The sequence below is a fragment of the Quercus suber genome, unplaced genomic scaffold (genome assembly GCF_002906115.3).
Source record: "Quercus suber isolate HL8 unplaced genomic scaffold, Cork oak 2.0 scaffold_5, whole genome shotgun sequence".
Taxonomy (NCBI): Eukaryota; Viridiplantae; Streptophyta; class Magnoliopsida; order Fagales; family Fagaceae; genus Quercus; species Quercus suber.
The window spans coordinates 1,071,581-1,083,933 of record NW_027069471.1 but is presented as its reverse complement, the minus strand read 5'-3'; the positions used below and the strand labels follow the sequence as shown (position 1 = coordinate 1,083,933).

Sequence of the window (12,353 nt, the reverse complement as noted above, 5' to 3'; positions counted from 1 at the left end):
GTTGGAGGTAGTATTATCTATTGGGACAATAACCTTTAGAATTCAATAGATACTACTTTGTACACACAAATAAGCAATTCTACGATTAAACATGATTCATCAATTTTCCTTATATTGTAAAGGTTAGAAATACAAATTTTATTTTATTAAAACAATATCATTTTCTAGAGAGCCTTTGCCATAATACCATGCTTATTTACTACAAGCTAGGCTTATAAATTATAATTCTCTCTCTGATTAAAATACATGCTCAGTGAATCAATGTCCCATGCATTGAAAGTGGATTAAGAAATATTTCTCCAATGCCTTGGAGATGAGACCAAGCTCTATTGTCTTAGACATCATGACCATGTGATCTGATCCTTTGATCTCCACCACATCATTGGGTGGTTTCTCTCAATCATCCACAATTGAATATCTCTCTTTATCGCCTTATCTTTTTCAGCTATGATGAAAACCCTTTTAACTAACCCATACTTCTTAGTAGAACATTAGCTGCCTTTGACAGGTCTTCATCACTAAACAAACGTAATGGTCTCAACAACAAGGTAGCCAGTGTCAAATCCTACAACAAATTGCAATATAAAATGTTAGAGCACTTGTTTGAACATGATCAAAAGGTTGACATGTTAGTTTCAAAAAGAAGTTTTGGAAAAGAAAATGCATTTCTTACCTCAATTGGACTAAGCGGGAACAAATCTGATGCCGAGTACAAGGGCCTGAAGATTTTTGTAGTTGGAGGGTTGTTTGGGCCTTGGTCATATGTATAGTGATTGTCAAGCTGAGGGCCTTGTTGGCTCGTTGACTGTAATAATAAGATAAATCAGTGTCAAAACTCAAAGAGTGGGGTTGGTGTTACAGGAGTGAAGTGAAAACTTATTTCTAAGGATCACATATCTGATATCACCAATTTAATAGAGGTTTTTTTTTTTTTTAAGAAGAAAATTCAATAGAGTATTCAAAAAATTTAATAGAGTTGATCACTAACAACTATGAATTTCTAATCATGAAATTTGTATAGGTAAATAGTTTTTTTTTTTTTCTTTCTTTCTTTCAGAATCGGACAGGTAAATATTAATAATTAGCCAATTTCATAGAAATATATATAATAATTATATGATGAGATATTTTCTTAAGGGTAGGTTTAGAATTTTTTTATTTTTATTTTTATTAATGATGGGCAGGTCGAGATTATAGTAAAGCCAGGAGCCTAGAACAATTTTTTTCCATCCTAAAATATTTTTGGCCCAGCTATAGCTTCAACAAGAGCTCATATTTGGGCATGGACATTGCACAACAGTTCAAATCTTGTGGTTAATATGCCGACTTGGGCCTGAATCTCAATGGTATTTTAAAGGGTAATGAATTTTGTAGGAGAGAAATTGCAAGTGTAATAGGGTTACCCTTACTTCTATTTGATCTAATTATATTATATTGAACTTTATCGTTAAAAAAAAAATCATTTGAAAAAGAGTTGCAAGGAGTACCATTTGATTGAGGGTGGAATAGTTGAGGGTCGGCCCAGGCATGAAGGCAGTGGCGAAAACAGCTACAGAAATCTTACTTGGAAAATATTCCATGGCTTGAGAAATTGCATACCCACCATAGCTATGACCAACAAGGATTACTCTTTCATGAAAAGGAAGAGCTTCCATGAAGTCCCTCAAAGGCTTGAAATAGTCAGAACTTGATTGGAGATCATTTAACTGCAGTGGGTTGATTCCAGAAGCGCCTAAGTCTAGTGCAGTGACATTGTGCCCTGAAGATTTTAGCAGTGTCTCAAGCTTGTACCAAGACCAAGCTCCAAGGCATGCTCCATGAATTAGCACAAAGTGTTTGCCAGTTCTTGGTGGCTCCTCCTTAGTAGACTCAATTCCAAGAGATGAAAGAATGATAAAGGAAGAAATTAGCACTAAATACTTCTTTCTCAGCTCCATATTATGTTTTGCTCTTCCTATAGACACAAATTGTCATGGCTTTTATGTAGTAGTTATAAAGAGGTAGGTTTTGATCGTGATTTATGAACTTTCCAGCGGGTTAGTTTTCCCTCTATATAAACATGCAATTTGACCATATAATTTTCTTTTCCCTTTGTTTGAATTTGACTTTGAGATCTACGAGAAGAATTTTGAAAAACTTGTCACAAAACAACACTTCTCAAACAGCTTTAACAAGTTCAAATGATCATTGAATATTCTTTAATTTCTTTGTGTAGTTATCCAGTACACAGATCATCATTGATTTATAAACGGATAGGTTCTAACAATGATCACCGATTCTATATTTTAATGGGCCCACGTTTTCTCAATAAAAAATGTATGCAAATTTGAACTTTCATATTTGAGAACAGATTTTGAGAGTCATAGCAGGCAAGTGGGGCTGCTTGAATTCGATCAAACATTGAACCGTTAGAAGATGCCAAGAGAGTCTGTAACTCAATTACATTAATTAATCCATTTTTTAAGGAGAAATAGGGTTCAAAAAAAAATCAAAGATTCTGTAAAGGAAAGGAGTTTCTAGAAACTACCAGACCTTCAAAGAAACTTGGGGAGAGAGAGAAAACTCTGATTGAAAGATTCTAATTGATTGATTATGAGAAAGATACAAAATACATAAAGAGAAATGATATGTCTACAACATTTTTACAATATTTTTACAACAAATCCTAAGTGGCAGGTTGTTACTGATAATTATTGTTGGGGCACAAAAGTAATATTAGTGCTAGTTTCAAATTTGAACCAATAACAACTAACCACTTGTGATTTGTTGTAAAATTGTTGTAGACGTAGCATCTCTCAATACATAAATATCTACTTGCTTTATATACACAAAACGGAGTAAGCAAAGAAGCGGGAAATTAGGAATTTTCCTAACTAACTTCTAACTAATTACACTGTGTAACAATCCACCAACAGAGAGGGAAAATTTCCGACCTATCACAAGCTGACACATCATACTATTAAGTCCACAAAATACAGTTAATTACAAAGCGCCACGTACTACTGCTAGGTTTTGCTATCACTACTCAGAAACCAACAAAAATTTGCAATGCGTCATTGAAATAAAGTCATAAAATACATGCAAAAACTAATCACACATTAGCGTATGTAAGCGATGACATAGGTAGTCTACACGTGTAAGCGATGACATAAGCAGCCCCGCATATGTAAGCGATAACATAATCAATCCAGCATGTGTAGGCAATGACATAAGCAATCCAACGTGTGTAAACGATGACATAAGCGGACCAATCAGACTGTGACATGTGTCACCAATCAGACTCCGCCATGTGTCACTCACCCACCCTTAAACTCCTAAAAATAGAAGGCTTCCTAAGGCATTTCAACACACCAAGACACCTTGGGAGAGACTTGGAACACACAGACCAAGCCATCTAGAGCACAAGCAACATTAGAGAAGATTCAGAAGCACTCAAAAATACTAAAGCTCAGCTGGAATTAAGTCCTGAAGCCTCCAAGAACTTTAAGAATTTCAGCCTTAAATGCAAGGAACATTCAGAGTAGAATTATCTAAACTACCTACCTAGATCTCAAAGATCACTGGAATCAAGCTCAAAAGCCTCCAGAATCCTCAATAAACCACAAATCAAGCGAAACTCTACGAATTCAAGCCTTCAAAGCCCCGAAGAACTTCCACCACAAACCTTCAAATACGAAAAACATTCGAAGAGGAATCATTCAAACCATATTCCTAGATCTAAAAGTTCACTGGAATCAAGTTCAAAAGCTTCTAGAAACCTCAACAAACCACAAATCAATGAAGCACTACGGATTCAAGCCTCTAAAGCCCTGAAGAACTTCCACCACAAACCTTCGAAGATGAAGAACACATGAAAAACATGAAGAACGTGAAAAACAAAGGATTTCTAACAAGCTCATAACCAGAGATTCATTGTAATTTTGTTTCAAAGATCTTCGATCCATTCTTCAGCCAAATTAAAGTATATTTGATGTTCAAATTAAAATCACATTACCATAATTCTAATCAACAAATCTTTCAAGCAGATTGAATCAGAGAATCACTCTTTTGTAATCACAGAGAATTGTACCAAACATTCATCAATACTAATTCACGTTTGTGAAATTATTTTTAGTTGTTTGATTTATTTCGAACTAAGAATTTAGTCATCTACACCACCAATGAGTGAGTGACAGCTAGCTCTCATATCAACTTAATCCACCTTGGCCTTTGCTTCTCACGTGTGAGCTTCGTTGTCTGCGTATGTTCATTAATCCAAACGCTGCCGTTTTCTTTACTGCCTTATGTCTAACTGTAAAATCTTTGGATGTCGTTTTGTCTTTATTTTGTTCAGCCTCTTTATCGTTTAAGAATGTCCTGCTGCTGCGATACTTCAACAGATTCAAAATCCACTTACCCGTTTCTTGTAACAATTTATAATAGTAAAAGAAATTTATTAGAAGATAAAAGAAAGATAATAAGAGTACTGTAAATTTTACCATATGATCTATAAATTTATGCGTGAATTTTTAAATAAAAAATAATTATGAAATTTATTTACCATATTAATGTTAGAGCAATTTCATTAATTATCATGTTAGTTTGTAAGTGTATGTAATAAAATAGGTAATAACTTTAGTGAAAAAAAAAAAAAAAAATATAAGTTATAACTTATAAGTTATAAATTTGTTTTTTTTGTGTGTCCTGCTATAGATTTATTTATTTATTAAAGTTAAATATTGTAGGTGACTTTACTCAAATGAATATTGAAACTGAAAGTGAAAAATCATCAGCTGAGATGGCTGCTGATCCTCTATGGAAATATGTTACTAAGTTAGAAAAAGCAAGTGTTGGTAGTGGGAATGTTTCTTTCAAATGTAACTATTGTGAAAAAACTTTCAAGGGGTCTTATTCAAGGGTGAAGACACACTTGTAAAATTGTCTAAGTTTGGAATACAACCATGTGCCAAGGTTGGAGATGAGTATCAGAATGAAATGCAAAAATTAGAAGATGCGTTTGAGGAATCTTCGCGTAGATTGAAGAAGTTTAGGCTAGTGTTTTTACCAACTGATTCTCCTACTAGCCCTTATTTGGGCAGTAAGGAGAGTAGTACAGCTACAAGTCATCCATTTTTTCAAAAAAAAAAAAGGGATTCGGAATTCTCCTTTGGAGAGGGCTTTTAACAATCAATGTCGAGAGCAATTAGATTCTCTTATTGCTAGGACATTTTATTCTGTTGGTTTACCCTTTCACTTTGCTAAGAACCCATATTGGATTGAGATGATCAAATTTGCAACTAATAATAATTTAGCGGGCTATGTTCCTCCGGGTTACAATAAATTAAGAACAACTCTGTTGCAAAAAGAGAGGGCACATATTGAGAAGTTGTTAAGGACAATTAAAGACACTTGGAAAGAAAAAGGTTTAAGCATTGTAAGTGATGGGTGGACAGATGTACAAAAAAGGCCACTTATCAATTTTATGGCTACATCAGAGAAAGGGCCACTTTTTATCAAATCCATTGATGGTACCAAAGAGTACAAAGACAAGCACTTCATTGCAGACTTGTTTCTAAAGGTCATTGAAGAGGTTGGGCATGAACATGTTGTCCAAATTATTACAGATAATGCATATGTTATGAAGGCTACAGGATCTATTATTGAAGCTGAATATCCTCATATTTTTTGGTCACCTTGTGTTGTGCATACCCTCAATTTGGCCTTGAGGAATATATGTGCATCTAAGAACTCTTTGCAGAATGAGGTTGCATATAATGAATGTAACTGGATTGCACAAGTTTCAGATGAGGCAACTTTCATTCGTATTTTCACCACAAATCATTCTATGAGATTAGCAATTTTTAATTCATATTCCCCTTTGAAGTTACTTGCTGCTGCTGAAACACGATTTGCTTCAATAATCATCATGCTTAAAAGATTGTTTCAAGTAAAACAAAATCTTCGAAATATGGTCATTAGTGAGGAATGGATGTCATATAGAGAAGTTGATGTAGGAAAAGCTCAAACTGTGAGGGATTATGTTTTGAATGATTTGTGGTGGGACAAGGTTGCATATATTCTGAGATTCACAGGACCTATTTATGAGATGCTTCGAGTGGCTGACACGGATGCACCTATTCCCTATAAGGTGTATGAAATGTGGGATTCCATAATAGAAAATGTGAAGGAAGAAATATACCGGCATGAAGGCAAGGAAGACTATGAGGAGTCTCCATTCTATGATGTGGTACACAATATACTCATTGAACGGTGGACTAGAAATTGCACACCACTTCATTGCCTAGCCCACTCCTTGAATCCGAAGTAATTTTTCTATCTCTTTAATCTTTTCGTTTATATTCTTTAGGTATTTCCAAACAAATAAACTAAACACATTAGTTGTACTTATTTATTTGCTTTTAACTAGGTATTATACTAATCAATGGATTGAGGAAGTCAGAGGCCATTTTGCACCACATAAGGATGCTGGAATTTCAGCGGAGAGGAACAAGTGCCTCAAAAGGTTCTTTCCTGATCCTGATGATAGGAAGAATGTTAATATGGAGTTTGGTTTGTTTTCAGGAGTTAAAGGTTATGATGATGATAACATGGAGGATAGGTGGACCTACGATCCATTGCTTTGGTGGTCAACTTATGGGTCCAATTTACCCATGCTTCAAACTTTAGCTCTAAAGCTTCTTAGACAGCCTTGCTCATCATCATGTGCTGAAAGGAATTGGAGTACATATGGCTTCATCCATTGTATGAGGAGGGATAGAATTACTCCTAAACGTGCTGAAGATTTAGTGTTTGTTCATTCTAATCTTCGACTTCTTTCAAGGAAGAGGCCCGAGTACACTACATGAGAATCTAAGAAGTGGGACATTGGTGGAGATAATTGGGATGAACCATTTGGAGGACCTGGGTTGCTTAAGATTGCTTATCTCACACTAGATGAGCCAGAGATGGAGACAAGTATTGCTGAGAATGATAATTATGTTGATGATGATGATTTTGTTGTTCTGTGATAATCTTGAAAGTTTAAAACTTGTTATCCTTTTATGTTTTTAGTTTGATGTTGAACTTGTTATCCTTTTATGGTTTGTACTCTAAATATTTTATATGTATTATTGTACTACTTTGGGTGTTAGTTTACTTATTTGTAGTTTTTACATAATTTAATTCTAGACATAAACTTATTTTATGTCTAAAAACATTAAAAAATATGCCTAAATATAAAATTTAATTAATTATTTAACCGCCGGTAACCGCTTGTCCCCGCCGTGTCGTGTCTTTATTTTTCAAAAATTACCGTATCCCCGTGTCCGTGTCCGTGTCGTGTCCGTGTCCGTGTCTGTGCAACATAGAGTTTTACTTGTTTGATTTATTTCGAATTAAGAAATTTAGTCGTCTACACCACCAATGAGTGAGTGACAGCTAGCTCTCTTATCAACTTAATCCACCTTTGCCTTTGCTTCTCACTTGTGAGCTTCGTTGTCTGCGTGTGTTCATTAATCCAAACGCTGCCATTTTCTTTACTGCCTTATGTCTAACTGCAAAATCTTTGGATGTCAATTTGTCTTTATTTTGTTCAGCCTCTTTATCGTTTAAGCCTTGAATGTCCTGCTGCTGTTATACTTCAACAGATTCAAAATCCACTTACCCATTTCTTGTAACAATTTATAATAGAAAAAGAAATTGATTAGAAGATAAAAGAAAGATAATAAGAGTACTGTAAATTTTACCATATAATCTATAAATTTATGCATGAATTTTTAAATAAAAAATAATTAAGAAATTTATTTACCATATTAATGTTAGAGCAATTTCATTAATTATCATGTTAATTAGTTTGTAAGTGTATATAATAAAATAGGTAATACCTTTAGTGTATTTTTTTTTGGGGAGAAAAATTGTCCCTAACTTAATTAATCCTTTAGTTCAAATACCCTAAAAAGTATATATTTAGTGCACAAAATTCTCTTAGATGATGTGGAACAAGTCGCTGGTAAGTAGCCTAACACCGTAAATTTTAGATTTTTTTAGACATCAAGTTTGCTGAAATTACTAACCTGGTATGCATTAACACCAAACAATGACTTTAATTTCTCACCATTGTACTTTATATATAATTCTCTCATATAAGGCAAAGGACATCTACGAAATATTTTATGTTGGATAGCAGCTAGCTGGTTAGGTCATTAAATTTATAGAAGTTTTTCTTGTTTTTGCCAAGTAATTGAATGGAGGAGATTAATGGAAGAGGCTTATAAGCTTTGATCCAAGTCTACCCTTGTTTTTGATAAGTAATTGAATGGAGGAGAAGAATATATAGATGGAATTATAAGCTTTGATCCCAAGCCAACCGTGAAATAAGTACTCTAGCTTAAAGAAAATTGATAGGGATGAAAGTTGTCCCAAAAATCACAGCAACCAAAACTGTGTCATTAAAGTTGATAGTACCACATATATACAATTTCTATTTATATAAAAATCATATTATTATAATGCATATTTATTAACAATTTCAAACATATTAACCAATCATTCTAAATGATTTATAATGAGGGTTGCAGGGAAATATTTAAAATAATGATGATAAGATGGTTTTATATTGATTATTACAATTTTTTAGAATTTAAGATAATTGATTATTTCATTATTCATTAAAACCTCTTATGGTTTTTTGAGCTTTGGTCGATATGGTGATTTATTGTCTTTGGGTAGTCGTGTAAGATAGTAGTAGCTTGCTTTAAACATGTCTGCTATTTTAAATTCCTTTAAGGTATAGGTTTATGCTTCCTTATGAGTTGAGCTTTTTGGTAATTACATGGAGAACTTGCATCATAATTTGTAATCTTAAGTTATTGTCGATTGTTTTCCTCTTCATAGAAAGTGAGTGGGCTGATCCTGTGAATATCAAACCAAGTTGTTAGTCTTCAGTCTTTGTTATTCTGGATTCTATTATTTGAGCACTGAGCAACACAGGAGTCTTTATATGCTGGTGGTGCTCTCTTTGTGGTTTTTTTAACTCAATGTTGATAATTTAATTTTGATTGCTTACAGGAGGCAAAAAGTGATTTTGACTTTCTTGTATTTATCACGTAGAGATGAGTTCTTCCTTTTTTTTTTGTCTACTTCTGCAATTTTAGGAGCTTGTTAAATCTCAATCCTTACAAGTCTACAGGAATCAAATTTTTTTTGGACTTAATGGCAGAAGTTTGATTCTGCAATAAGATCTCTTTTCCTCTTGTTAGTGTCAGCCTGTGACGGAGTGAAACTTCAGTGCAATTCTTTTCCCTTTGTACAACAGTCTTGATTAGTTTTGATCATTCTATGTGGAGCAGCTCATCTATTATTCAAATGTGGAAACTCATCTCTTACTTGTATGGGACAGGTTGATTGATGGTGATAATGACCCAAATTTGGTTGTGGAGGTAGAATAATACACGTTTTTGCTTTGTCCTGTGATTGGCAATAGTTTGGCACTTTGGCTTTATGTGAATTAAACGGTTTTAACTTGAGTCTTGGTATTTGCATCGTAATTCATAACATTAGCACTGGTTCCCTTTTCAACTACCATCTACTTGCACTTACCACAACTTTTTAGAACTCGAGATTACAATCGTGAATTTGGTCATTTGCTCTACCTCTTATGAGTTTTGGAGTTTTTGTCAGTATGATGATTCCGTCAAGGGCTTGAAATAGTCAGAACTTGATTGGAGATCATTTGCTTGCAGTGGGTTGATCCCAGAGGCAGTTAAGTCGAGTGCAGTGACATTGTGACCAGAAGATTTTAGTAGTTTCACAAGCTTGTACCATGAATTAGCACAAAGTGTTTGCCAGTTCTTGGGGGCTCCTTGCTAGCCTCAATTCCAAGAGATGAAAGAATGATGCAGAAAGAAATTAACATGAAATGCATCTTACTGAACTCCATGTTATGTTTTGTTCTTCCTAAGGAGTAAGGACACAAATTTGTTATGGGATTTATGAAGTTATAAAGGGGTAGAACTATGCAAATTGACTTTTGACCATATAATTTTGTTTCTCTTCGTTCGAATTTGACTTTGAGGCCTCAGATCAGGCTTTTTGAAAATCTTGTCACAAAGTACACCAAGGTGAGCAGTTGTCAAACAGGTTAACAAGCACAAACGATTAAATATTTTTAATTTCTTTGTGCAGTTCTCCAGTACACAAATTATCATCAATGTATAAAGGGTAGGTTCTGACAATGATTATTCTAATGGGCTCTTCTAGCAAAGAAAGAAAGGAAGAAAGTAATTAAAAAAAGAAACCCATTCTTAATAGGCTCACGTTTTCTCAATAAAATAAAATGTCAAGCAACTTAAAACTTTGGCTTTTATTGAGCGTATGTGTTAATGGTTCTCAGCCTTGGCAGTTAGTCTCCCCTAACTCCCTATGCTGTAGAAGTCCGTTTCCTTCCATCTTTGTGAAGATGAATAGTTTTCTTTCGTGTTTTTAGTCTGTTCCTTTCTCTTTCGGGTTTGCTTAATTATCTTCTCTTATTTTCGTGGGGTACTATGGATGATCTTACTATAAGTTGGAAAAAACTCTCCTTGTCTGATAAGGAGGGGAAGAAATTGGCCTTGGTAAAAAATAAGAAAAGGGTGGATTTTGTTCTTGCGGCCAAATTTCTTACAAAAAGGAATGTTAGTGTTGATGCAGTGGCTAAAACATTTAAACCTTTATGGCGTACGAGTAGTGATTTCTGTATCTGTGATGCGGGTGATAATCACCTACTCTTCACTTTTGAACTTGAATTTGATTTAGAAAAGGTTTTAATTGGTGAGCCATGGTCTTTTGATAGACATTTGGTTGTGCTGCAAAGATATGATGGGATATTGCTTATGGATAAAGTGGATTTTTCGAAGTCGTCTTTCTGGGTTCAAATCCATAACCTCCCTCTTAGTTGTTTGACTCCTGAAGTTGCTTTGGAAATTAGTGAATCGTTGGGGACTGTCAACAAATCAGTAGGTATCTCTGACATGGTTGGTGGGAACTTTATGCGAATCCAAGTGCTTATTGATATAACTAAACCTTTGTCTCGGGGCAGAATAATTACTTTGGACTCTAATGATGATCGTTTTATTTCCTTCAAGTATGAAAGGCTCCCCAATATCTGTTACTGGTGCGGAATGGTTTCTCACGATGACAAAGACTGCTCTATCTGGCTGAGTAGTAAGGGTTCTTTGAAAATTGAAGATCAACAATTTGGTAACTGGATAAGGGCTGCATTAGTCAATCCATCTAGGAAATCTGTCATGGATGTCAAGGGTTTTGAGACGAAAGATACTTACAGCCGTGTCTCAAGTTTTTCAGATACGAGTTCTTCATCTATGCATGAGGGGATTCTTGCATTAAAGCCGGTTCTTGAAACTATTGGAGAAGCAGATTGTAATACTGGGGCTGATTCGAGACCTGTCATGGAATTTTCTCCGGCGGGTGATGCACGACAGAGGGAACAGTTGCAATTTTCTGAGAAGCGGTTAAAGGTAGTTATTGCGGATTTGAAGGAAGATGCAAACAAGGAGGTCACGTTGCTTGGGAATAAAATGACAGCTGTTGCCAATGTCATTAATGAGCCCAACGTGTCTGCCATATCATTAGATGGTGAGGTTTGTGTCACGAATTTGGATGCTGTAGGGAGTCTGGGACCGATCAAAAAAGAGGAATCCAGTGTTGTACAGGTTTCAAAAAACATTGGGATTAAATTTGATCCTTAAGAGTGTGACGTACTCTCAACCTTTATCTAACCTATTTGCTCAAGGAGATAACGATGGTCAAATTCACCTACACACTATTGGGGCTGTGATGGATCAAGAGGGTCATCAAATCAGTGCTAATCTAATACGGGCTTCTGATGCAGACTTTACACCAGGTCGGACTGATGATGTTATGGTACATGAAGGCAAGGATCAGCATACAGATACAAAACAGAGGGCACTTCCTGCTACTCAAGTCATGTTGGAACGTGTAAAAAAGGGTGGACTTAAAAAAGGTAGATGGACGAGATTAAGCGGTAGAGTTGGTGTGGATAAATTGCAATCTAATAATCCCACCAGTTCAGGTATAAAACGTAATTTTTTTGGAACATTTGAGGCTATGGTTGAAGATATTGAGACAGAAACGAAGTTTAAATAGGAGAATGTACCTAATGAGCAGAGTGACATTTTGGCTTCACATTTGGGATCGGCGGAGGCTGTTGATCAGCCCCGTTGGGTCCAATGTGTCTTTTAAGCTGGAACTGCCAGGGGTTGGGGAACCAACGGACAGTTAACACCTTGAAAAAGATTATCAAGGCACAAGTTCCCAATTTAGTTTTCCTAATGGAAACTAAATCTGATACAGGCTAG

General features: G+C 35.1%; 2 protein-coding genes across 2 annotated transcripts; one reads left to right on the top strand and one right to left on the bottom strand.

The window, feature by feature from the left end:
- Window positions 1–258: 258 nt before the first annotated feature.
- Window positions 259–1,986, bottom strand: LOC112017118 (methyl jasmonate esterase 1). Its single transcript, XM_024049584.2, is given in 5 exon segments — window positions 259–389; window positions 392–484; window positions 487–565; window positions 674–805; window positions 1,488–1,986. Coding segments are annotated over 5 exon segments (885 nt in total). The 5' UTR covers window positions 1,938–1,986.
- A 2,752-nt stretch (window positions 1,987–4,738) lies between these two features.
- LOC112035620 (uncharacterized) lies at window positions 4,739–6,845 on the top strand. Its single transcript, XM_024068456.1, has 4 exons — window positions 4,739–4,832; window positions 4,883–5,077; window positions 5,187–6,303; window positions 6,407–6,845. The coding sequence occupies exons 1-4, from the start codon at window positions 4,739–4,741 to the stop codon at window positions 6,843–6,845; spliced, it is 1,845 nt and encodes a 614-aa protein (XP_023924224.1).
- Window positions 6,846–12,353: the final 5,508 nt, after the last annotated feature.